The 27,767-nt window shown below is 40.5% G+C and overlaps 1 protein-coding gene across 5 annotated transcripts in view; it reads left to right on the top strand.

Annotated features, from left to right (window-relative positions):
* Positions 1-27,767, top strand: part of RGS22 (regulator of G protein signaling 22) — a 116,494-nt gene that overhangs the window by 217 nt on the left and 88,510 nt on the right. For 4 of the 5 annotated variants that reach the window (XR_005066801.1, XM_037048275.1, XM_037048274.1 and 1 more), the window contains exons 1-6: positions 91-183; positions 702-730; positions 10,648-10,710; positions 20,620-20,841; positions 23,794-23,879; positions 24,522-24,690. Coding sequence is in view for 4 of the 5 variants with exons in the window: in XM_037048275.1 (XP_036904170.1) it covers positions 159-183; positions 702-730; positions 10,648-10,710; positions 20,620-20,841; positions 23,794-23,879; positions 24,522-24,690 (594 nt within the window). In the remaining variant the exon portion in view is untranslated. Of the gene's footprint in view, positions 1-90; positions 184-701; positions 731-10,647; positions 10,711-20,619; positions 20,842-23,793; positions 23,880-24,521; positions 24,691-27,767 lie in introns of those variants that run through there. The other variant, XM_037048273.1, reaches the window with a different exon arrangement.

Raw genomic sequence — 27,767 nt, 5'->3', positions numbered from 1 at the left:
AAGCGGCGTCCGGACCTGATCCCGCTCCCTCCTCTGCTGTTACTCTACCGGCCCGGGCGTCCCCCCTAACAAACATTCGGAGANCCGGGCGGTGCCGGGCCGACCCGCTGGGGCCCTGACGGCCCGCGCGGACGCGGGGCGAGCGCAACGGCGGCGGGATGCCGGAGAAGCGGCTCACCGTCGGTAGGTGGGGCGGGCGGGCCCGCGGCGCGGGGTCGGAGGAGGAAGGACGCGGCGTCCGGACCTGATCCCGCTCCCGCCTCTGGTGTTACTCTACCGGCCCGGGCGTCCCCCCTAACAAACATTCGGAGAAACAGGCCCCCTGCTCTCCCAAGGCCTTTTATTATGATTTCCACTCCTCACCTCGTCCCGCATCGACATTGCCTCTTTGGCACCGTGTTATTTTAACTTGCTTAATTCTCCGCTTTGCAGCTGGAATAGTGGAGGCCTCTATCTATTAAGGTTAACTCCAGGGTCACAGAGAATTAGTGACCAAGCTGGATTCCAGAGGCCTTTCCTCCCACTTCCACCTTGAATTCCAACTTAAAATTCAATCCATGTGCAGAAAATGAACAGAGGGCCAAGGTTTCATTGAGCTTGCCCGGTATAAAGCAGGGCTAGGTGCTGTCTCAAATTATTTCATTTACTTTAAAAGGAAATCAGATTTGAGTGAGATAATGTAATATTTTATCTTGTTTCAGAGCCACCAACTATTACAGAAGCAGAATTTGTAAGTACGATTTAGAGGGCTACTATTTTTTTCCTCTGGAGTTTTAAAAATAGTTTATTTTTTATTGTATTCCCCCCCACCCCATTACTATTTATCCCCCTTACACCCTCTTCCACCTCCACTCACCCTGGGTTTTTTTTTTTTTCAGATAGCAAATCATAGATGTAGAAAAAAGCTGTATGTTTTCTTTTCTACTTTTTGCCAAATGAGTATAATAGAAAGAAGCTTTGGCTTAGTAACAATGGTTCTGAGCACAAGACCTTTTAATAGTCTTTTAACAGGTACATTTTTAAGCATGAGTTAATTGATTTTTATGGTGGCTGTTATTCCCTGTTAAACATCCCTTTACATAAATTAATTTCTCTGAACCCTTTACTGAAACCTAGGAAGAAAGATAGACTTTATCTTTCTGTGGCTGTGTAGTTCCTGGTTGCAGTAAACATTAATTGGTGGCATTGATTGATAATAAGAGGTAAATTTATAGTTATAATTCCTTTAAAAAGGTACTAAATGTTTTTCACATCAGACTTCTGGAGAGCTGAGTGGAAGTAAGTACTTTCCCCGGTACATTATATACATTGTCACTGAGGTGAGTGCTATATTTAGGGTGGGTTTTGCCGTGATTCTTACTGTGTATTTAAGTAACTTGCCCAAAGTTGAAAAGGTAGATAGGTAGCATCGCCTAATTTCTGAACTGGATTTCAAGACCTCCAGCTACTTCTCTGAATTATTTGCTCATGTCCTCCCAACACTTACTTCTCTTGTTGGCCAATTATCTTATTTGCGTTTGGCTTTGTATTCAACAAGCATGAGTGCCGTCTGTATTCCCAGTGCAGTGGTCAATGCTGAGGATATGTCTTGAAGAGGTCACAGTCTAGTGGGCTCTGAGAGGAGAGGGCTAGGCTGCGTCTGCTAGCACCTTCCCCGTTTACCCTTCCAGAACTTTAGTCCACTAGTAGGAGAGACAGACCAAGATAGAGGCACAAGGGGGATGCCAACAACTCCCCCACCTTCTCGTTGCCTTGGTATAACTGTGTAGAGGCAAATTTCTTTTGGCTGCTTCCGGGTCTCTTCTTCATTCCAGCAGCAGGTCAGCATTTCTGGAGCCAGCTAATCTTCCCCATGCAACTCTCGCATAACCACTCTGAGGAGCCCTCAGCAACATTACAACCTTAACATTTGAGCAGTCTGCTAATCTCTTCACCTCCTTGTAACTGTCTGGGAACTCACGAACAGCTCAAAGCCTCTGTTTAGTTACTCCTGTTTCTCTTGGTTGCTTTGATTCCATTGTCTTTCAGTTCTCCCATCTCTTGATTTTTATGCTATCCTTTCTGGCTTCTCTCTTTCTTTGCCTATGAAAGTGTTGTCCGTCAGGATTCTATTCTACAGGATTTCTCTGGGGGAGCTCCTCTTCTCCTGCTATAGTTTCAGCCACCCTTGTTTCACAGGGCTTCCAAATCTACACAGCTCTGGTCCAGATACCTCTTCACCCATTGGGTAATGGTGAATCTTCATCATTTGGACAGCCCTGCATCCCCTCAATAGTCCAAACTGAACTTATCTCCTCCATTCTTGTTTTCTTTCTCTTTTTCTTGTTTTGGTCAATAGCGCCACTGGCCATTTAATCACCCGAGCCAGAACCTGTCTTCCCTTTTCTTCACCTCCTCCGGCACAAGTTCCTTTCAAGGCCAGATCTTTTTCTCCATCCTTGCAGCTACTGTCTTATTTCAGGCCGTCATCCCTGGGCCTGGACTTTGGCAGTACTACTAACTGATATCACTGCCTCCCAAATTCCTTCTGCCAACTCCAATTTTTCTCCGCCTAAAGTATAAAGTGCAAACCCCTGTGCATCAGCTGTGCCGGATGAGATTGCTTTGCTCTGTCTAACTTTAGACTTTCCTTCTCGAATCACTCCTACCCTGGCTATCAGATTGCTATAAAGTCTTTTAAAAATTACCACGCTACTCGATTGCTCACATGTTTTATTAATCCAACTATTTATTTGAATGCTGACTAGATGCTAGTATTGAACATCAAAACAACTCTATTATATGGTTATTATCACCCACTTCACTCCATGTGGAAGTCCAAGTCACAGAGCTTAACTTGGCCTGAGGCCACATATCTAGTAACTGGCGGAGCCAGAATGTCAAAAGCCTCCCTTTAGTATTCAAGCTTTTCTATAACTCTTCAGGCTTCTTTAACCTTACCTCCCAATACTTTCTGTGTGATAAAGACAATGTTCATACTGTTTTTGGTTTACAAAGTACTTCCACATGCTTCTGCTCCAGCCAAACTACCCTGCTTGCCTCCTTGCCTTTGCTGTCAAGTTTCTCTCAGTTGCCCCCCTGCATTTATTTCACAATCGTGCACATTCTTCACCGCCCAGCTCATCTCCTCCAGGAAACCTTTCCAACCTAAACTCAGCCAGACCGCCTTTGATGAGCAAGCAGCTTGCGGTTGAGACCAGTTTGTGACCAGATCCTCAGATTCATAGTGTCACCAAACATTATCTGAAGATTAAATAATTCGTATGCCTTGCACATATATTTCCCTCTGTTTTTCAAAAAATTTAAAGTATACATTTTTCTCATTAATGTTCCTAGGGAAAAAAGTGTGTAGCAGAGACCTTTTGTTCCCCCACATCCATTCTACCCTTTTCCATAATGTGTACTGGACCTACTGCTCCCCAGGATAAAGACTGCATGTTCTAGCTTCCCTTGCAGCTAAATGTGGTCAAGTAAACACATTTTGACAAGGGAATGTAAGCATAAGCGTTGTGTGTCCTACTTATGGAAAGCTGATGTTTACAAAGATTAAATAACTGACTCCTGGGTTGCACAGCTAGTAACCAGTCGAGCTGGGATTAGAAGCTGGGTCATTCTGACTCTAACACATATGAGAGTGTGAAGGGAGAGAGTGTGCCCTTTTAGTTCTTCCTGCTGACTGGAATAAGGATGTGCTCCTGGAGTTGAAGCAATCATTGTGGATCACGAGGCAGAAGTGGCATCCTGAGGATGGTGGACTTGCCAGATCAGAGGAGCCTGGCCTCCCAATATTTGGGAAGCCACAATGCCAGTCCTGAACTGCTTGTGGTTTCATGAGAGAAATACGCTTCCATTTTATTTAAATGGTGTTATTTTGGTTTTCCATGATTGGTAGCGGCTATGCACTAATATAAATTGCTCCTATATTCACAGGAACTTTTTTCATATTGTATCTTCTCAATCAATGGATATAAAAAATACAAGGCTATTGTGGACAACTGCAAAATAATGTAACGTTTTACATGGGGTCTTTATCCTTAAAGGAGAGCATAACTCATGTAGAGCAAATAATTTGTTGTAAGGAACACATTGCCTTGTATATATTTTAACTTATGTCTACATTTTGCAATTTCTTAACAAAATTGTGAGCTCCTACAGGGCTGGTTCTATGTGTCAGTATACCTTAACAGTCTCTATAGTGTGTAGCACAATGCCTACTATGAATGTGCTATTAGATGCTGATAAATTTTAGCTGATGGATTTTAATATATAATAATTAGTGATAGTTTCACTTATATGTTTGCAACGCTTCATTGCAAATGCATTTTGTGTTTCTTTGTTTTTTAAAAAATATTCTGTTTATTTTTAGAGAGAGGGGAAGAGAGGGAGAAAGAGAGGGAGAGAAGCATCAATGTGTGGCTGTCTCTCATACACCCCTAGTAGGGACCTGGCCTACAACCCATGCATGTGCCCTGACTGGGAATCAAACTGGTGACCCTTTGGTTCACAGGCTGGCACTCAATCCACTGTGCCACACGAGCCAGGGCCATATTCTGTATTTCTTATGTACCTCTCTTCTGATATTTTTCTACTTTAGTGTCTTTATTAACTTCATATATGATTGATTTTTTTATAATTCTTCTAAGGAAAATATATACAAAGAACTTGGTGTATTCAGTTCTCTTAGTTTCTTTGGGGGTATATTTTTAATTATATAAGCAATACATGAGTATAAATCATTCTTATAAATAATTCAGATAATAAGTGATAAAATGAATGCTTCTCTTCATTATATTCCTAAATCCCAGCCTTTTTGCTTTCACACTCCATGAAAGCTGAAATATAAATCTATCAGAGCAAGAATAGAATTCAGACTGCTTAATGATACATTATATATTTAATTTTTTTAGGACCTGCCATACTGTATTCCAAAGAGGCTATACCATTTCACATTTCCACCAGCAATGTACAAGGATTCCCATTTCTCCACGTTCTCACCAGAACTTGTTATTTGCCATTCTAGTAGATGGGAAGTGATATTTCATTGTGATTTGATTTGCATTTCTCTTATTGCTAGTGATGTTGAGCATCTTTTCATATGCTTATTTGTGTATCTTTTTTGAAGAAGTGTCTATTTAAGTCTTTTGCTCATTTAAAATTTGGGGTTGTTTATGTTTTTCTTCTGGAGTTTATAGTTTGTTATATATTCTGAATATTGACCTTTATGACATATGTGATTTGCAATTTTTTTCTCACATTCTGTAGGTTCTTTTTACTTCTTTAGTAGGGTTGTTTGATACGCAAAGGTTTTTAATTTTCATGAAGTGTAATTTATTTTTCCTTTTGTTGCTATACTTTTGATGTTGTGTCTAAAAATCCATTGTCAAATCCAAGATCATGAAGACTTATCCTTCTGTTTTCTTCTAAGTATTTTATAGGTTTAGTTCTTACGTAGGTCTTTGATTCATTCTGAGTTAATTTTTATAGATGGCCTAAGATAAGGGTCCAACTTCATTCTTTTGCATGTGGATATCCAGATTTCCCAGCACCATTTGTTGAGAAGGGCGTTCTTCCCCCACTGAATGGGCTTGGCACTCCTGTTGAAAATCATTTGATTGAATATGAGTAGGTTTATTTTTGCACTCTCTGTTCCCTTCCAATGGTTTAGAAGTCTGTTTTTATACCAGTACCACACTGTTTTGATTACTCTAATTTTATAGTAAGTTTTAAAATTAGGGTACATGAGTCTTTCAACTTTGTTCTTTTTGAAGATTATTTTGTCTTTACAAGGTCCCTTGAAATTCCATATGAAATTTAGGATATTTTTTCTATTTCTGCAAAAAATAAAATATCATTGGAATTTTGATAGAGATTGTATTATATCTATAGATTGATTGTTTTGGGTGGTATTGTCATTTTAACAATATTGTCTTCCAACCCATGAACATGATATGTCCTTCTAGTCTCTGATTTTTTTCAGCAGTGTTGTATAGTTTTCAGTACACAAGTCTTTGCATCCTTGGTTAAGTAATTCTTTTTGATTCTATATTAAATGAAATTATTTTCTTAATTTCCTTTTTGGATGTACATAACTTTTTTAGTGAGCAGTTAAAAACTGGTGTTTATTATTATTTTTCATTCCACGAACACAGTTATAAGCAAAATGTAAATCTCTCCTTGTCTTGTAGTTACTTATGTGCATGGCTCTTCTCCCTGTACGGACGCTGCAAATTCCCAGCCAAAGGAGGCTGGGACCTACAGGGTGCCCCTTGGAAAGGCACTGTTGTTGGCTTTTATGTGCTGCTCCTGTTGAGGAAACTAAACCATGCCTCAGACAAGGACTTTTGTTACTGCTGCTGATATTTTAAATGTATATAAGTTGGCTACTGTGGCTTTCCGTAGCTACTTTCTAAGAACTATACATAAATACATAATATTTAATACCAGATGTAATGCATGAGATGACTTTGTGCAATTCCTAATCAGGATTTTTAAATGGTGGTCTTTCAAAATCCTTGAATAGCCTCTATTGATGAGAAACTGTGTCATTCAATAGGTATTAAAATATTTTAGACTATTTTTACAACCATTCAAACTTCTAAAAGTTAAAATTAAAATTTAACAGTTCTTTTTTTATGACAAATATGGTAACATTTCTTAGGATAAACAAATAGAATTAAAATCAGTAAGATGTTTCATATCAAATATTTCAAAATAATGATGAAACTCTTATTGAGAGGGAAATATATATCAAGCAATGACCTTATAACTACTTGGAAACTACTATAAGGATCCATCAGTCGCCAGCAGACAGAAGTGTGTGATGTGTGTAAATGCAGTGATTTGGGGCCATTGTCTGTATGTAGCCTTCCAGGATCTCCGCTTCCCCCTTTCCTCCCAGCTGTCAACACCTTCTGTGTCCTGTCTTCTTGGACCCCTCAGATGGAAACTCCTCCAGTGGTTTCATGGGGCATTGGTATGTTCTGCAGCTAGCCAACACATCCATGTCCAGGGGCTTGAGCAACGCCCTGGCTGTGCTCCGTCTCTGACAGAGGAGCAGTGGGTGTGGGATGTGGTTCATAAATCATTGTCTCTAGGAGAGGGAGTTGGATCTGAGGAGTCCCAGGCAAGGTTGCTCACAACTGAAGATCGCCATCCCCGGAACTGCGGCCCTCTTGGGGGGGGGGCTGCTTACCTTGGGGGCTGTAGGGGTCCACTTTGACATGACCCATTGAATTCCACGGTCTGCACACCACCCACCGCATGTCACTGTATCCCTGGTGGGAGCTCTGGTCTAGTGATTGGCTTGTTTGGAGGGAGAAATGAAAGAATTTTTAGTATATTAGGAAGAATCAAAAGTAGGTCTAATTGTGGGAATATGGTCTATCCTATCTCCTAAGTGATGATAGCATTCCCAACCTAAGGTGTGACAATTTAGGGTTCTACATTGGGCATTAGATGAATGGCTTTGGTTGAGTATGTGAGTAGCATGAAAGGAAGTGAAAATTTGGATGGTTTTCCTACTTTTGCCATTAGCTGACAGTGAGCACCTTTCTTGTTTTGCTTTTATAGAATTTCAGGTTACTTGAAATGCATTTCAAATGCCATTTTCCTCATTCGCTGATCCCCCCTACCAGATAATGTCTTTTCCTCCTTTGAGAGAAAATGGTTTATATAGTACTTTAATAAATGTTATAGTACTTTTCTTATAGCATTTATTATGTTCTTTCTTGAACTATGGTTTTTGTCCGTATTTATCTTACTTACTCTTTCTTGTTTGTAAAGGTCTTTTTTTGTATATCTTTTTTTTACAGTTGTGAAGTAATTGTAGTTTATCTGGCTTTAAGGTGAAGCAAAATAAAATAATATTTTTAAGCAAAAGAAAATTTATGTATCATCATTAACAAACATACATGAACTATTTTGCTTGACCCTCTTTCAGGAAGAATTTTGAGAAGTTTGGACTAAAAGCAGAAAAGCTGACTTCACTTTCACAGATGGCACACCTGTAATACATGAACAAGCAGGTTTCAAGAGAGTATTCAGTTCTGAAGAAATGTGTCTACCTTCCATTGCATCATTCAGCAGAGAATCTGGGTTGCAAATTTTGCAGTCAGGTTCATGGAATGATGTAATGGAGGAATTGATTGTAACTCAATTTTCTTCTTGATTGTGCCATTAACCATCACCAGCTTATTGGTTATTTGAAAGATATGAAACCAGAATATGGAGACTTCTTTTGTTTTAATATGATCCTGTGACTGGATTGTGGAAACTTACTGAGAGTCACTGAGCTGCTTCTTCAGATCAAGGCATTAAAAAACCTTTTATTTTTTTTTAATTAAAGGCTTGGAGAATAAAGGCTTTGTCAGATCCTCATTGCTTCACGAGACTGTTGTTAACGTGACACAGTGCCTGGCCACACTGCACTAGCGGAAGCGGTGGTGGGAAAAGAGGCTCCTTTGCTTAGGGAAGTGCAGGCCTTCAAGTTAAAGTAACCAGGGAACGGAGTGGATGGCACTAGCAAGCTGCATTTACTCCCTTTGCACCCTGACCTGATACCAGCAGAAGAGATGTTGAATATTGGTAGAAACTAAGATGCGCTTACAGAAAAGAAACACAGATGTTGATGTATTTGAATAATACTTTAAGTGTCCGTGGGTGAAAGTGCAACCCTGAGGATGTGACTGAATGCCAGGGGCACGCTCCAGCAGCGGGTTCCGTTTCAGGGGCACCCAAGGGCTCTAGAAGCAAACTGCTCACCAAGGGGTTGGTTAGGGCAGCACTGCTTTGAGGGTCTGCAGACTGTTGCCGCCTGGGACTCTTCTCAGTCTATGTCAAGATGAGTTCAGAAACTGAGAGGGGGCATTTAGAAACTTTGCAGTAATTTGACAGAGTATGTTTATAACGATAGAATTTCATTTTAATTTTTATTTATTTTTTGGATTTAATTTTTAAAGTGGGCTTGAATTATGTATATATTTTATTTCATTTCCTAGTCATTCATTCTTACTGTGCTTTGCAAAAGTTATCTGAAATAGATTAAGGACAAAACAAAACTGGTACTTCATCACAGACAGTTTGGAGAGTGTTGAGTTAACATCTCTTAGAAGTGTGAGCCATCTGGAAATTAATATATGAATCTGAGGATTATCTGGAAATTTTTGGCAATGTGGCTGGCCAAATTCTAGGCAATAATTAGCTCTACCTGACTCCATGAAATACACATTCTCTTTTATAGCTAAATAATCCACTGCCATTATAAATGAAAAATGTTCACCCTTCCCATCTGCAGATTTTTGGTCGTGAGCCCAGCAGCACGAAACTTGGCCACCCTTATTGTAGCACAGTGCTACCTAAAAGATCCAAAAATACTTATTGCATCCAATCGATTTCTCCTAAGAGTTAGCAGAAACTACGTAGTCCACTAAATAAAGTCCAGAAAATTAAAGTAACTTGGAAAGGTAAAATTGGAAAGGTTATTGGCCTCCTAGCTGCCACCAAATGTCATCTGCCTCATTCAGCTCTGTTAGAACTCTGCCAGCCAGAACTTTGAGAATGTAAGGTGCCGCTCCGGAGGTGGGAGGTTTATGAGATCCTCAGTTTGTTGTTGTTATTTTAATTAGTTCAGATTTTTAGTAAGTTCCTTGGTATAAATCCTGTAAGTGATTGTTACTCTAGCTCGATACTACGATTATTTAAAGCAATTACCCTGGGAATCGACTTTTCAAAGTAGGTGTTAATATTACTATAGTGTCTTCCTTATACTTTCACACTGTACTTCAACACATTTTTTAAAAACTTGGCCAGTGCAAAAAGAAAATAATCAGCCATATGGAAATAATAGCATTGTGTCATATTGTCAACTTTCATGTTGGATTTGTGAAACTGAAATATAATTATGAATAACAAAATAAACACATGTACCATACAACACAGTATGCTATGTTGTGCTTTTGACACAATGGAAACAATTACTAATAAAATAAGGTGTTTTATTTGGAAGAGAGCATTTGTTCTTGGCAGGAGCTCCCCAATTTTGCCCGCTTTAAACATGACCGTGTTGGGGGATGAAATAGTTATGGAAAAAATGCACACAATCTTTATTCTTTGAACGTGCGCATTGTCAGAGTTTCTTCATGCAGAAGTCAGGCAGGGCCCGGATTGCTAGATCTGTGTCCATTTCTGAGGGGGAAGTTGCAGAACATTTTCTTCATTTAGTTTATCATTTTCACTAGGCAATTTAAGAAATTTACATTCTGCATTTCATTTTAACCCCAATCACTGGTTCTGTCTTTATTGCTCTGCCTTTATTTTTATTAAATATATATTTTAATAAGTCTGTGGGAAATTTACCATGTGCAGCATTTTGTATTAGTTGCTGTTTCATTTAGAAGCATGCTGTGTTTTTCACATGTTGCTTTCCAGCGAAGTACAGGGACCAGTCTTTTCAGGGTACGCTCCGCTCGATTTCCCAGTTTCCTCCTCCTGGAGGTTGTAGCACTGCTTTCTGCTCACAGTGGGGATTCAGTGTGGACTGCTTGAAAAAGTTGAAGATCTACATCTAATGTGTTGATAGCAGAATTAGAGGATAATATTGGCATGTTTGAAAACAGCATAAGCATAATACGGTTTTTATGTTTCTTGCAGGAGGATTCTTTGGCAACAGATAATTTCCTCGTGGACTACTTTAATGAATTTCTAAGTCTTCCAGTGAGTGTGTGGTTAAATTCTATTGAATATATTATCAAAGCAAAGTGTTGTAATCCCTGGGTTATCTTGTAAGACATTTATCAGGAGTAATTAAAAAATTAATTAAAGCATTTAGATAAAGTTTATATTTTTTATAGTTAATAATTTGGGCTTGAATTGTATTTAGGAATTATTTTTATTGAAGTAAGGTGGAATTTTTCCAGCCATCAAAAGTGTTCGGTACCAAATCTGATAGTTACAGTTGGCACCGTCTTAGGTGAACAGAGGAGGTAAAGATAGAATCCCAAAACACTAAGCAACTACCTTTCTCGTCCCTGGGCAATTTTGTCCTCCTCTCGGACAGATAGTAAGTAAAGTGTAGTTTGTGTTTAGGGCAACTAGAGTTTTATATCAATAGTAAATAAGATATGGGGAGATGCTGAATAATTGATCTTCAGACTTAGCGGTGATTGACAGTAAGCATTGAAGGGTTTGGGGAAAGTGAAATGGGAGTGGGTGTATAAAAACTCATACATTTTGTGTATAGTTCATCAGAAATAGCAGCTAAAAGAAAGAAGAGGCTTCCGTTATTGTTATGAAAACACAAAAACCTTTTTCATTAAAACATTTACCAGGCAAAATTTGGAATATAAAAAGTCACACATAATTTTAAAAGTAGTGGACCATAAAATGTGAAATCTCTTGAAACCTAACCACTGCAAATGCCTTTTGGAGGAAAAGTACTATGTGTATTTCTGTACCTGGACCAGTTTTTACTAGATGTGTATGTGTATCTATGTGTGCAGGTTGATTTATTGCGTAACATCTTTTGTCCCAGAAGAATTTGTTCTTCCACCTCCTTTTGGCATAGTTAGGTCTCTAAGAGCTTTGTGAGGGTCAGGCTGAGACACCAGGCCGCCCTGTCCCTTCCCAGCCACTGGCCTAGACAATGTCACAGGATACCTCCCGGGTTTCTGTCTGTTCCGACTCCTCAACTCCCGTTGTCCAGTTGTGTGATATAAACAGCCCAGCAGTATCACAACATTGTCCTACGTTTGCCCCTTCAGATTATGTAGTCTTTCTCCTAGACTCTTGCATCCTCTTTCTTCCTCCACAAAAACCTTTTTGTGAAATGTTAAAAAGAAAAAATTCTATTTTCAGACTGATTTCAGTTTCTCAAGATTTACATTCTGTGAGCCCAGCTCTTCCACTCACGTCCGTTGTGATCTTAGTCACGTTCCTTAATTACTTAATTTTTAAATTTCTTTCTCTATGAAAACAATATAACTACCTTCCATTTTGTTGTGAAATGAGGTAATATTGACGAAGTGCCTGTCCCGGAGTTAGTGCGTCTCTTTCCTTTCCCTTCACTATCTCACAGAGGCGTCCAAACTTCTGGCGTCTCTGGGCCACACTGGAAGAAGAGTTGTCTTGGGCCACACACTAAATACACAAACACTCGCCAAAACTGATGAGCAAATGAAGCATATTTAAGTAAATTTACAATTTTGTGTTGGGCCGCATTCGTAGCCATCCTGGGCCGCATGTGGCCCTTGGACCACGGGTTGGACACCCTGTTCTAGACCATCTCATCTTCTATTCCTAAAACATCAGCGACAGTCACTCTTTGATTTGATTAGATTGGTGGATCATTATTAATCTAGAGGATCATCTTCTGTGCTACCCAACTCTGTCACTGGCTTTGAGTTTTAAAAATTGTTTTTACCAGGGACTCGAATGAAATATTGCATGTGAAGCAGTGTTTTCCCAGTTTTAGGTCGCCGAGTTAGTAAATGACAGTGTCCACCCAGACCCACGTGGCTCAAAAACTTGTCCCGCTCTAATGACCACAGAACTGGCAGCAGAGGGGTAAACTGGGCAACAGCACCTGGTCTCGTTCTTATCGTGGTCATCTGAATGGGCTAAAGCAGACAGAGCTAATGTGTTGTTAGGGTGCGTTAATAAAAATATGGTAAAGATCAAGAAAAATTTTAGCCTGGAGCGCAGACGGCACTCCATAAATGTTCTTTTGAATTGGATATACCTGTCAGACGACATTCGGAATGTCGTGTTCCATTCTTGGTGCCATATGTTAAGGGTGCTCTGCCTAACGGGACTCGGGGAGGCTCGACTAGTGAATGCTCTGGAAACCACGTTGGGTGAGGGAGGGTTGAGAGAAGTGTGAGCGCGGAACCTGGCTGAAGAGGGGGTCGAGGGATTGGGATGGGGCAGCTCTTTCCAAACGTATGAAGATGGGATTGAGGAAGAGGAGGCGACATATTCTGGGAAGCTGGTGGGCAGAACCAGGGCCACCGGCATTTAGCAGGACATTGGTTTTCACTCACTAGAAGAAAGACGGCTAACGTCTGTTTCGTGGTAGTGGGGTGGGTTGGCTTGTGGAGCAGCAAACTTCCTGTGACTGGAGGGTGTCAGGTGTAGGTTAGGAAACCACTTTGGGGAATAGTTCGTAGAGCATACTGGTATTGGGTGGCAGATTAGACTTTTCCAACAAAAGAAAATGTGATTAATTCCTTCTCTTTATTTTATCTCAGGAAATACGCGGTAAATATCCTGGGACCAAGGATAAGTTCCTTTTTTCCAAATCTCCCAAAGCTTCTTTAGGATGATTATGTTTTTGTTTCTACATCTTCCATGGAAAATCCTTGAAATAAATACATACGCCTTCTACTGTTACGTTCTTCTGCCTCCCGGCCTCCAACACCCCCCCCCCCCACACAAACCTTCAACAGGCTAAGTCTGAGAATATAGATGGATACTCTGACACGCTCAATCCAAAAGGGCCTTGGGTCATCTAGATTTCTGATACTTCGGTAGTGACATACCCGAGGTCCCATAACCGGTTCGTGCCATAAATGGGCCTAGAAATCAGGCTCTCTGGCTCCTATGCTGTTTCTTTCCATTACAACATTACACCCTTGGGACACGCCGTAAGACCCAGAAACTGATGGCTGGTAGCCTGCCTCTGTGTTATTTTTTGATGAGGGGAATCCAGGACAGTTGCTGCTATTATAAATAATTATGACACTTTCCAAATCCCAGCTTTCATAACTGCAGTCCGTTTGTTCTGGTGCCAGGTCCGCATTCAACTATTGTTTTCATGTGGTGTCTGGGAGGTTTCTTGCTGTCAGCTCTTTATGGACAAGTGTTTGCTTATTAAGTTCTCTTCTGTGCTATAGTGTGAAAACATTTTTCCCCCCTTTGGTTTTATTTTGTGTGTTTTATGCTCAGTGACTGTTGTGGGCTTGAGTAGATGAGCCCACATACAGATTTAGGTTGGTCCTCTGTGGGTGGTTTAGAATGCTTGTGACATTTATGGTTTGCAGAAGCTGAAGGGTGGCCTGTTCTGTGCCCTTCTCTCAAGGATAGGTATGTCATGTGTTTGCCAGACCATGCTTAGCTATGTGCCTTTGGAATTTTACCATAATTTCTTTTTTTGGACGGATTCTCCACACTTTTTAAAAAATCTGTAAACTATTATAATTTCTTGCAGATTTATGAAGGAGTTCTATAGTAAATGGATTGTTCGGTAAGGGGTGAGAGGGAGAGAGAAAGAGAGAGAGAAGGGATATGGATTTGGAGAACGAGCGGGGTGAGGGGGGATGAAGGGCTTGGGTCATCGCCCGCCACAGCACGACCACTGAGAGACTGGTTTGTAAAAGTGTTGATGGAGCTCTGGGTGTATACCAATGGGTGATAAGCCTTAGAGCTCAAACATGAAACACTCAAATTCGCTCGTGTGGCTCATTTTATTAACTAGGGGTATTTTCTGTGGCACGCTATTCCTTTCATCCCATTGGTGAATGGTCCAGTAAATAGTTTATGGTGAGACATCTAAAATAACAATAAAATTTAGATTAAAAGAAGTTGTTATTAGGAATTGACTTATTATATTCAAGTGTTCAGATGTTTCTTATTCACGGACTAGGATGCATGTTTAAAACATAGATTTTGGAGCTCAATTAGTAGAGAACAGAGTTGGACCAGAGATGAACATGCGTTAAATTAACGTAGTCATTAGTTTTTAATTTAAATACTGTTCAGCTAAATAATTTGGCACCCTGTAAGTTTCAGTGGTGCTGGGCTGGTGCTTGAAGCACATCACTAATTATTCCCCGCTCCTCTTTTCAAAGAAATGTGGAACCAGCAATTTATTGTGGTAAAAAATATTTTCTTGCACTTGCTTTTTCTATGAAAATATTTTTCTCACACGGATGACTGGTACTACAAAGTTAGCTTTCAGCACCTTTAGGTCAATTCGTTTTGGAACATTTAGAAAATGATACACTTGAAATAAGAAAAGTAAGGGAAAGGAGCCGTCTGAAAAAGCTTGTGGAGGGTTGGCTTTGGGGCTCAAACTGAAGATTTTTCCTGTTACATGATTAAAAGCTGAGCGTTCTCTGAATTAGCTTACATAGACTTCTTACGTCATTCCTTTTTACCTCCCTCGCATTGTGTGTCACTTATTGTCACATACTAAACTAATTTGGGGGGTTTTGTAGATAAACTTAGAAATGGTCAAAACCAAGAACTAAGTGTGTGAGAGAGATTCTTTTTAAGCAGCTGACAAGATTTTGCGTAATAATGAAAGTCCAGGGTCTTTCTCCTCGTGTAAGATTTAGATGGCGACCCCTCCCCCATACACGAATACATATGAGAAAAGTATGAAGTGGCGGATGCAGTGGGGGCTTTGACATTTGTCTGAACCTGGACTCCATCTCTCCCCAGCTAAAAACTCTTCAGTGGCTCCCCATCATTCAAAAGCAGTGGTTCTCAAACTTGAGGGTGCATCAGAGTTCCTGAGGGCTTGTTAAACACAGAACATTGAGTCCCAGAGTCTGTCCCACAGGGAGAGACCCGAGAATTCGAGTTTCTCCAGGGGTCCAGATGGTGCTGATGCTGTGGGTCCAGGTGCCACACTCCAAGAGCCACTGATTTGAGAGAGGAAGCAGAGAATTACAGTAACAAAAAGTCCTTGATGAACGTGTCCTCTGCCTTTCTCTCCAGGCTTGTGTTCTGTTATTCTCCCCTTGCACATGAAGCTTCAGCAATGTCAAACTGCTTGCAGTTCATCAAAGGTGCTCTATCCTTTTGTGCCTTCCTGTGTTGATGCATTTGCTATTTCTTTGGCTGAATTCCCCTTTCTCCCTTATCTACCAAATGAGAATGCCCATTCATTCTTTAAGACCCCCCCTTCCTCTTACAACCTCCTTATTTCCAGAAGGTAGTTAATGAATTCTTTTGAGTCATCACTCCAGTTTGTACACACTTCTACCGAGGCTGTTATGTGTTAAGGTGGAGTCGCAGTATTCATGCATTATCACTCAAAATGAATTATCTGTGCTCTGCAGAGAGACTGGGGGTGGTATAAAGAGTGAGGGTGATTTTGTCTGTTGTAGCAACCCGCAGACACAAATACAGCAATCCATGCATTCCTGGGGAAGGTGTGAGGCGGAAGATCAGGATCTGCCATTCCGTCAGTGGGTCTCTTGCTTCGTGCCTCTCACAGTATAATCATCTTAGAATCACAGTGGAGGGTGATTCTAGTGTTAAAAAATACTTATTTTTGTATAATAGGAGTATGATGTGAGCTTTAAGCACGAGCCAACACTTTATATGGTCCCTAACTGAAGAATCAGTGACCCATTACAACATCAGTGGAAAAACTGTGATCAACTTCTTGAAAGACAGGACAGTGTTGTCCTTTAATGCTGTTTTCAAGGGCTGCTTTTTACTGAATATAATTTCACTTAATGTGCTGGCTGCAGAGTCCGCTCCCCTCGTGGGTGAGTGTTTATGTCTCTGTGTATCACATGTCTTTCTTCAGTTAGGTTGGCGTCCTTTCAGGCCTGATCCCTGCCTTGCACATTTGAGTTGGGGCTCCATGGAGGAGGATCTGGATTGGCTTACTAAATGTAGAGATACATCACCTGTCACAATTTCTCATTGAATAAGGATTCAATACATACTTATTGAAGAAATTAATGAACTAACAAAGGAACAGTGAGATTGTTCCTTATTAGAGACCAGAAGAGACTTTTTTCCCTGGGGAGGTAATCACAGGCTGATTGGGTGTCAAACATAAAAGGCATCTTGGGGTTATTTTATTAAAATCCTTTATATGAGAAATCTCACAAAAGTGAAGTAATGTGCCCAACATTTCTTCCATTTAATCATTTTGTGTATCCTTTTCTAGATAGATTCTACCGTAGCCAAATCTCTTTTAAAGTACAATAACTATACTAGATAGAATATTCTAGGATTACTGTGATCTTTGTGGAAAGATTTCCCCACCCCCAGGCCAAGGTCAGCCCCCACCTGTGTTTTGCCCGGAGCCACGCTGCCTGAGCTATACAGCAATCTGAGATGGCTGCTCCTTGTGCTGGATTTGGAGATTCCCAGGTGAAGCCAAGCTGTGAGTCTAGACTGGTTGCTGCTAGTGCTGTGCCTCAGGCCACTTAGCAAGAGGTAAGGGGGCAGGAGGCTCACTGAGGCCAGGCTGCTGCTTGTTTGAAAGGATTTAGGAAGGTGTGAAGCATGAGCCAAGACCAGCCATTCATATGGAAAAACCACTGTTAACATCTGTAAATTGGGTGGTATGAAGCCTCAGGGAATCCCCAGTGTGGGGGCAAACAGTGTTAGCCAGGTTGATGGAGTCTCAGATAGGACACCCGCCTGCCAGCTCTGTGTCTCTGTGAGGGGACGGTTCTGAAAAGGGACAATGGCCTCTGCCCACCTTCCTGTCTAGTAGAAAGCTGTCTCCCAGCTCTTGCCTTATGCCAGGAACTTCAGTTTCTCCCCATATGCTACTGGTGCCTTTTGAGTTGCTACCCCAGTGCTGGAGCTCAGAGGGAGTGAGTCTGAGTAAGTCTGTGTATGGATTTTTTAAGAGGAACTGCTTGGGATTCTGGAAGTTCCTTTCGCCGGCTCAATACCTACTGGTTTTTGCAGCCAGAAGTTGTGGGGACTTATCTTTTGGGCACTGGAACCCTGGTCTGGGGGTCCTGGTGTGGGTCTGGGACTCCTTACTCCTGAGGCATGCTATGTTTACCTATGCTGCCATCTTGACTGGAAGTTGCAGTTTTGCTTTGTGTGTTGAAAATAAAAGTAATTGCTAACTATCTAACTTAATGCCTGCCTTGGCCCCTATGTGTGAAGAGGACAGTGACCTGTCCAGAGAGTTAATGACTACCACACTAAACCTGGTCACAGTAGCTATAGCTCTGAGGGCACAACTAGCTTCCCCAGAGTGTGGTGACAGCTCTGCCTGGGGCGTGGGAGCATTCTGTCTCACCAGCTCGGGAGCTGGACAGCAAAACTCCAGACTGGTATGAGGAGAGCCTTCTTAAAACACAAATCGGTCTAAGGGACTACTCTGTAAATGACATGCAAAGCCTTCCATGATCTGGTCCTATTTTCCTCATCTATGTCCAGCCTTTCTTCTCTGTTTCTAAAAATCTGCCACCTATAAACTATTCCAGTTCTATTCCAATGGCACTGAACTGCTTGAAATTACCCACATACACCATGCTGCTCTGTGCCTCTGTGCCTTTACTGGTAAAACCAGAACACAGGCTTTGGGATCAAAACACCTTGGTTTTTGAGGCCCAGCTCCACTAACTTCATGGGGTTATGCCTAGCATGGGCACAACCCATTTCCCCAGTCCTGGCATGGAGAAGATGGTCAGCACATGCTAGTTGCTAGTTTTATCATATGTGAGGCGATATAGTAAAGAAGGGGAAATGTGCTTTCTTTGGGACCAGACTTATTTTTATAACCTTGATCCTAAAATTGGCTACTGAGGGTCTCAGAGTGTCACAGTCCCTCTGTTTTCTTTTTTCACTTGAGCATATTTACTTGACTAACAGGAAATATTTCATTTGTCCATAGGACTAATTGGCATCCTTTGCTTTGGATTATCACAGCTTTGTGTTCCTCTGGCTACCAGGTGTGAGGGTAGGAGACAAAAAAAAGAAAGGAAAACAATAAATAAAGATCAAGCTTGTTCTTTTGTTCCATGGATACTCAGAACTGGAAGAAATCTTTTCCAGATGCTCTTCCCATTACACTGCTCCTACCGCCCACCCCCCCTCCCCCCGCACCAGGTTAATATTTGATGTCCACTCTCTACCAAGCTTAGTTTGGTTCCTTTCTTCAATCAGATGAACCTGACCTCTGATATCGACAGACTCATTTGTCTGTTTTAGTCTAGGGATTGTATAAATCAGAGATAAAGAATATTTGACTTTTAGGTAAGTGGTGCCTGTTTGAATCTCATGTTTGAAAGACAGATGCAGTGGGTAGCCAGTGAAATATGTTTACTCAAGAAACCTTATTCAGAATTTATTGCTAAATATTGATGCTTATCCAATGAGCTACACTTGTCATTTGAGGGGAAATCTTAGCTTTGAGGCCCTTTGAACTGTGGCCTGACATTCATATTGAACTCTGTTGTCTGCGTACTCTAAATTCTGTAGAAGGAGGGACTATGAGACTTCAGGGATGTAATATCATCTGACATTAAAATGAATAAGTAATATATATATATATACATACATACAATATATGGGTATTTACACATATATACATGTATTTCTAACTCCAATTTTATAGCATCCTGACATTTATTAGATTTTTAGCTATATATATATTGTACTAGCAATCTCTTAGTAAAACTTGAAAGAAGTGCTATTTTTTCTAGGATGGTGATCAATCCAAGGGGAAGGCTTTAAAGTCTTTTACTACCTGGCTAAAAATATGTAAATTAATATACATGAATAGGCAATTCACCGAAGGTATCGTAAAATAAATTAACGTTCTGAAAAAGGGACCTGAGTCTAGGTTTGGAGGACACACTGGGAGAAGACACAGCCCATTGACCCTGTGCTCGTTATGGAAGTGGAGACCCCAAACATACTCAGTGCTTTACCAAGAGTCACAGTGTGACTTATTGGCGAGCTGGCAGACCCAAGACTCCTGACTGTTGTATATTAACTGACTGTCATTAAAGAAAAGTTGGCAGTCAGCAGAGAGAAAGAAGAGAAAGTCTCTTGGGCACAGACAACGGTATGGTGACTACCAGAGGGAAGAAGGGGGTGGGGAGAGGTAGAAGTAGGCAAAGAGGGGAGTAAATATGGTGATGAAAGGAGATTTGACTTGGGGTGGTGAACACGTAGGACTTTATACAGATGATGTGCTGTAGAATTGTATACCTAAAACCTGTATGATTACCATATTGTCACCCCAGTAAATTCAGTAAAAAATAAATAAAAAGTTGGAGGCATTCAGTAATTACTGAGAAAAGCTCAGAAATGTGATCTTTCACTCTTTTCTTTTTTCGTCAGAGTGAAAGGAATGGTGTTGAAATAGTCTTAAATGAAGAACACACTGTGTTTCATTTTCTTCTTTTGGACAAGGGAGGCTTCAGCTTTCTTGGCTCCTGGGATGAAAATGATAACAGGAGTGTTATTTCTTCTTCTTTTGCTCATTCTCCTCTAGTAATTCACCCCCTTTCTAAGAGAATAACATTGCTTCATAGAGACTAGGTGTGCATTTCTTCCCAGTTCCAAAAAAGCACAGAGGTAAGATGTGTACGCTGATCACAGATACTGCACTTGATCTTGGCTAACAGGCTGAGAAAGCAATAGAGGAAAGATGTTTGTGCAAAGGGAATATCTGTTGTAATATACCCTAACATACCCTGACACTTATGAGTACATTGGGAAGGAAGGATTCAGTGGGTTCCTTTACATGTAGTTAGTAGATTTCCAAGCTCCTAAAGGGAAGAGGTAATGATTAAAAACAAAACTCTGTGTCTGTGTGCGGGCGTGTGTGTAAGCATTAAGTCTTGGAGACGGCGAGTTTCTGTTTTTTAAAAATTGAAAGACATAATTCCGCAACTTGTTTTGCAGACCTTTTCAGAGGCAATTAGATTTAATGCAGATTATGGAGTTTTTGAAGTAGTTAACAATGCCCCACAACTTCTGGAAAAGCAACTGAAAAAAATCCTGCAACACCAGCAACCTCGAAATCCCATCTATGATGTTGTAAGGAAAGGGAAGAATGATGTTCAGCCTGTTCAAGTGAATGTCCCCTATGAAGATGAGACCATTAATGTCAACTACAATATTATGGTAAGAAAGCGCATTGGAGTTTATATCTTTCTAGATAGATAAAGCATAGTTGAGATTAACAAGAGCTTCCTTGGGCTCCCCTTTCTGAGATTTAGCTGTGTTTATTAAATTGTATTGTACTTACACATAGTATTAGCTGTTGTATTGTCTTATTCATATTAAATGGCCAATTTAGTCTACTAGTTTTGTTGATATTTAATTATTAATGTGAGGAGGTTCATGTACTTTACCTTGAATATTTAGAATCTCAGGTTAGTGTGCATCCTTACTTCATATTTATATGTATTCTAGAAAATGTGGGTATACAGTGAATTTATTTCGTTTGGGGTCTATCTTATTAAGCAGTTGGGAAGAACTGAGATTTCTGATCTTCAAGTGATGATGTGTGGCTCTGACATGCCTGGCTTTACATTGTGCTCTCAGCTCTGGATTTGGTCTTCTTAGCATGAGGGGAAAAAACCAAAATAAACCCCCCAAACCTGGGTTCTCATACTGTCTCTCAACTTACTAGCTGTGTGTTCTTGAACAGGTCATTTTGATAAACCTCATTATCATTGTCAAAAGATGTCAAATGATGGCTGTACTACCCACTACTTAGGTTTGTTTTGTGGATCGAATGAAAATGATAATGAATGTTTAACAGCACCGTTTTTTATTGATTTAAAATGTCTGATAGAACTAGGGTCCCATATATCTAACACTTGAGACAGAGCTCCTATCCAGCCTGAAAGTTGGATTCTTTTACATATTTCTCTTTTTTGTTTACTTCCATGCAATTAAATGCAATAACAATAGCATTTATTTAAAAGATATGTCTTTAAATACCAAAAATAAAAGTAGTAGTAATAATAACTATATTACAGCATTGTTCTGAAGTTAAAACAAGGAAATTCATTCTGAACTATATAAGAATATGTAAATTGTCAATTCAAACGCTTTTTTACTAGGTGTGATGATGAGGTTTATTGATTTATTCATTTTCTTCAGTGAATAGAAATTTCTTTAGTTCATGCAGGTCTTTATCACCTATTTTTTTATTGTTAAACAAAAGCTGTTTAGGAACTTCTTTTTTATTGCGATATAATTGACATAACATTATACTGGTTTCAGGTGTACAGTGTAACAATTAGATCAGGGGTGTCAAACTCATTTTCACTGGAGGCCACATCAGACTCGAGGTTGCCTTGAAAGGGCAGAAATAATTTTAGGACTGTATAAATGTAACTACTCCTTAACTGTTAAGGAGTTGAAATTACATTCAGACCTTTGAAGGCAACCACGAGGCTGACGTGACTCCCGATGAAAATGAGATTGACACCCCTGGATTAGATATTTGTATACAAGGAGCTGCTCGATTTATGTGTCTTGATACAAATTTCTAAAACATCTACTAGGTGACCTTATTTGATATATTTGAGGGTGTTTTGAAGATATTTACTAAACATATTGTAAACATTAGGGTAACATATTGTACACATTAGGGTAATAATTTAAACATTTTTGAAAGAATAAATAATATAGTAGCAGATTTATAAAAGAAATACTCAAACCAAAAAACAGAAAATGGAAGGAAAAGGAACAAAGAATATATGGAGCAAATAGAAATATGATGGTAGATTTTAATCAGACCACATCAGAAGAAGACTTTCCTTGGGGTGGTGAACACGCAATACAATGTACAGATGATGTGTTATAGAATTGTATACCTGAAACTTATGTAATTTTAGTAACCAGTGTCACCCCAATAAATTCAATAAAAATAAAAATAAAATAAACCACATCAATAACCAATATTTTCACAAACTGTCACCACAAATGCTAAGTGAAATAAGCCAGTCGGTAAAAGACGAAAACCATATGATCTCACTTATATGTGGAATCTAAAGAACAAAATAAGCGGACGAATAAATAGAAACAGAGTCAGGGACACATGGAGCAGACTGGCAGCTGTCTGAGAGGAGGGGGGTGAGGAGACTGGATGGAAGAAGGTGGAGGGGTTAGCCAAGGAACGCAGGCGCCTAACCCGTGGACACTGCCGGCAGTGTGGTGATGGCCTGAGGGAAGGGCTGGGGTGAGAAGGGCAAAGTGGGGGCCACATGGGAACATCTGTAACAGTGTAAGCAATAAAAAAAAAGAGTTAAAAAAAGTGAGGAACTTGACCAAAAAAAAAAGACTGTTCATAATTGGGCCCCTGCCTACCTCTTTGGCCTTGCTCCTGCCATCTCTCCAATCCCCGCCTGTGACCTAGTCATAATAAATTTATCTCTCTTTCCTCTCCTCGTCCCCTTCTCTTCGACCTAGGTAACATGTTTCAGGTCAAAGAGTGAGTGGCATGTTCTGGGGGAAACCTGTGCTGTTTCAGTGCCCCTGTGGCCTCCCACAGAAGCCTGAACTGGCCCTTACAGCACTGGGCTATTATTGCCTGTTGAATTCTCTGGAAACTCAGCAAGGGCGGGCCTTCTCATTCTTATTTACCTTTGCATCTGCAGGAAAGTGCTGGGAGGAGGGGTCAATATTTAACAAAATTTCCTAAAATTGGAAGGACAAAGGGCCTTCGGTGGCCATAGTTGTCTTTAGCAAGTTTTCTGGTTAACTTTTTTCTGATTGTGATTATTTTAACCCATTTATAACGAAGAAAATACCGAGATTAACTGAATTTTCCCTCATGCCTCCTGCTTCAGTAGTTACTTAACTTCGCTGGATTCAGTTTGCTAATCCATAAAATGGAGATGATGGTTGATGCAGGGTTGTTGAGAGAATTCAAGAAGCCCTAGAAGGCAAGAAGTGGCCTTGAATCTGTGGCTGCCGGTTCTTGCTCTTGTGCAAACAGAAGGTAGAGGCAGGGCTCCTCGTGACAGCTGGAGGTCATTATTGCTCTAATGATTAGTCCCTGAACATCCTAAAAGGTGACTTTTCCTTGACACTCTTTTTCTCTCACGTGTCCTCAATTAGTGTCTCAGTCGTGAACAAGGTATTCAGTGGATCAAGAAAGAAAGACTTCCAGCATTTCTGGAAAGTGATTGCTATTTTGAATACAGGTATTGTAGTTTCATCAATATACATGTTTTTCAAATGCCAATTTTTACCCCCAAATTACTTTTTTGTTCTTTCTTAATGAAGTGTATTTAAATCCACTGAGCGTGTTCCCTACTTGCTATAGTATAAGAATGATACACCACTCGTTAAAAAAAAATCACGTAGCTTTTCCTAAGAGATTTCACAGAAACAGCACCTGATACATGTACAACAGTTGTGCTGCTTTAATCATTCTGCTTTGAAAATTATCTACTTATTACACGATAATGGCATTTGTGTGCAGGGTATTAAAAATGAAAATAAGTGTGTCGTGAAAAAGACAGAATGTCATAGTGCAGAGTGAAGTTTATCTTCTGTGTACCCTGACTCATAAAGCATAAAGTACCCAAACATTCTCAAGTTTTACTGAAATCTGACCTTTTCTTATAACAATCATTATTAAATAAAAATAAAACAAATTAGAATATTTATTAACTAATTAGCAGTTCTACGAATAAGCCATTAATTTTAGCAGATCCTAAGAAAATCATCTCACAGAATTAGGGAGATTGGCTTGAATAAGTAAAATAAAATTTTAGTGTTTTTTTTTTAAATTCTTCTAAACTTGAAACTTTTTTCAAATTTGTATGCTCTCTACAATGCAGGTTAGCCAAACTGGTTTCACAAGTGAGGTGGAGTAAAGCAGGCATGAATATCATGCTAGACACCGATGTTTCTCCCTGGGTCTTGAGAAAACCACCCACTCCGCCGCCTCCTCCCGCTGAAGATGACAACACCATCCTTATGAAAAAGTTCTACGTTTCTCTTGGCGAGGTAAACATATGAATGTTTCTTTGTGACTTGGCACTCCAATAAAGCTTCTTATTTTAGGATCATGGATTTCATTGGTACCCCTTGCACAGGGAAAATTATTTCAAATACTTCCGAAAGCAGATTTAGCGAAAATCCTTGTGGATTTACATGGACTCGCTTGCCCTGCACTCTTTCACCCAAAGTGTGATTAGAATTCCTGTCTTCATGTGTGTGAAAAACAGATGTGAGATTGAAGAACATGCTCAGTGTCACCTGGGAAGCTTGGGTAACGAGTTATGTCCATGATTTTATTGTTCTATGCAAATTTTTGTTATTTGGATTCTGTAACTGTTAATGGACTCCGGTATTTGAGTCCATCTGCCTGCTCACACCGGCCCAGTATAGGAGCAGGAATTTGCAGCATAGAAATAGGGCCTATTAGAATATTGGTCAATCTGGAGTACAAACAAGCTCCTGTCCGGAAAGACCCAACTCCCTGGTGGCAGGCAGGTTATGGATAATACAGGGCAAGATCACACACCGTGGGCTTGGGGGTCAGGGGCTGTGCTGGGCGCTGATTGGTCCAAGGTGAGGTAAGGGCGAGAAATGATTTCTTCAGGTCTTGAGGACAGCTCTGAGATCTCCTTTGGTATCCTAAGGTCTGATCTCAGGGAAAAGTAGCGGGGGAGGGGGTGGGGAGGGGGGACTCTTTGCTCCCTTATATTCCAAATCACTGATTTGATTCTCAGCTTCATGTGCTGTATGGTTGATTCCCTATAAATTAGTCTTCATTCCAGTTAGTATATCCTTCATTTCTGGCTGGTCCTTTTTTATATTTTCTATCTCCATTTTTAGTTTCATTTCTTTGTTAAGTTATGAGACCACTGAGCATCTTTATAGCCAGTGTTTTGACCTCTGCATCTGGTAGATTGTGGTCGCCATTTTATTTAGTTCTTTTTTCTGGAGCTTTGTTCTGTTCTTTCATTTAAGGCATATTTTTTTGTCTAATTTTGGCTTCCTCCTTGTATTTGATTCTATGTATTAGTTAGATCTGCTTTTTCTCCTGGTCTTGGTAGTGTGGCCTTATGTAGTAGCTGTCCTGTGGGGCCCATTGCACAGTCTCCCTGGTCACCGGAACTGGGCACTCCAGCTGTGTCCCTTGTGTAGGTTGTGTGCATCCTCCTGTTGTACTTGAGCCTTGATTGCTGTTGGCATGTTAGTGGAAGGGATTGATCCTTACATTGATTGGTTATGAGGACTAACTGTGCCTATGGTGGAGGAGCTGTTGTGCAAGAGTAAACCCGACAAGGTAGTATTCGCTTTAGCAGGGCTCTGATGCCTGCTGAGTCTTCCCTTTGGGTTGCTTGTTTGTGGAGGTGGTTGGGTGGTGCTCTGGTGTAGTCTGAAGCTGAGTGCTGCGTGTGTTGGTTCTGGGGTCTCTTCATACGGGCTCTCATGCAGGCCAAATTCAGCTTCTGCCTATGCCCTGCCTGGGGCCACCCAGCATGAGCTAAAAATAATCTGCAAATGGTTGCTATTAGTGCTGGGCTTGAAAGTGCAGGGAAGGCTAAGGTGCATACTAAGGTGCATACTAAGGCTGGCTGCTGTTAATGCTGAGTTTGGGGCTGCTTAGCAAGAGATACAGGTCATGCTGAGGCCAGATGCTGCTTATTTGGGGTTTGTGCACCTTTGAGAGAATTTGGGCAAGTTCATAGCATGAACCGAGACAGGCTGTTTATCTGGAAAATCCACTGGAAGTGGCTTGGGTGGTCTCACAAGTTGGATGGGGCAGGGTCTCAGGAAATCACCAGGGAAGGGTGATGAGTGTTAGCCAGGTTGATGGACACTCAGATATGTGGCCCACCTGTGCCTGCAATGGAGGGTTCAGTAAAGGGATAATGGCCACTGCCAGCACTTTGGTCTGGAATAAAGCTGTTCCTGTGGCTCGTGTCCTGAAGTCAGACTATTTAGTTCTTTCCAGTATGTTCTTGGCACCTTTTGAGTTGCTGCTCTAGCATTGGAGCTCAGAGCAAGTGAGTTCAAGTAAGTCTGTGTGTGGCCCTTTAAGAGGAATGCCTGAGACTCTGGAAGCCTTTATCTCAGCCACAATCACTGCTAGGTTTTGCAGCTGGTGGTTATAGGCACTTCTGTCCCTGGGACTGGAACCCTGGGCTGGAGATGGAACCCTGGGTGGGACCCCTCATTCCTCAGGAGGACTTCCCCATTTTCTTTGTTAGTTCAGTTTGTTCATTAGATTCCAAATGTGAATGAAATCATATGGTATTTGTCTTTTCCTGACTGGCTTATTTCACTTAGCATGTTTTCCAGGTCCATCTATACTGTCCCAAAGGGTAAAATTTTCTCCTTTTCTATAGCCAAGTAGTATTCCATTGTATAAATGTCCCATAGTTGTTTTATCCACTCATCTACAGATAGACACAGGCTGTTTCCATATCTTGGCAATTATAAAAATGCTATAAGGAACATAGGGGTGCTCATGTTTTTTTGAATTAGTGTTTTGGGTTCCCTCAAATATATTCTCAGAAGTGGGATAGCTGAATCATAAGGCAATTCTATTTTTAATTTTTTGAGTTATCTCCACACTGCTTCCCACACTGGCTATACTAGTCTGCATTCCCAGCAACAGTGCAAAAGGGTCCCCCTTTCTCCACATCCTTGCAAGCACTTATTGTTTGTTGATTTGTTAATGATAGATAGCTATTCTGACAGGTGTGAGATGATATCTCATTGTGGTTTTAATTTGCATTTCTCTGATTAGTGACATTGGGCATCTTTTCATATGTCTATTGGCCATCTGTATGTCCTCTTTGGAGAAGTGTCTATTCGGGTCCTTTGCCCATTTTTTAATTGGGTTGTTTGCTTTTTTGGTGTTGAGTTTCCTAAGTTTTTTATGAATTTTGTGTATTAACCCTTTACCAGATATATTGGCGAATATGTTCTCTCATTCTGTGGGTTGTGTTTTTATTTTGTTCATGATTTCCTTTGCTATGCAAAAACTTTTTGCTTGAGGTAGTCCCATTTATTTACTTTTTCTTTTGTTTTCTTTGCCTGGGGAGATATATCTGATAAAAATATTG

The sequence above is a fragment of the Sturnira hondurensis genome, unplaced genomic scaffold, assembly GCF_014824575.4.
Source record: "Sturnira hondurensis isolate 20B ecotype Veracruz unplaced genomic scaffold, ASM1482457v3 Scaffold0006413, whole genome shotgun sequence".
NCBI classification, from domain to species: domain Eukaryota; kingdom Metazoa; phylum Chordata; class Mammalia; order Chiroptera; family Phyllostomidae; genus Sturnira; species Sturnira hondurensis.
Note: the sequence above shows the minus strand (reverse complement) of the source record. Positions and strands in the feature narration are given on the sequence as shown.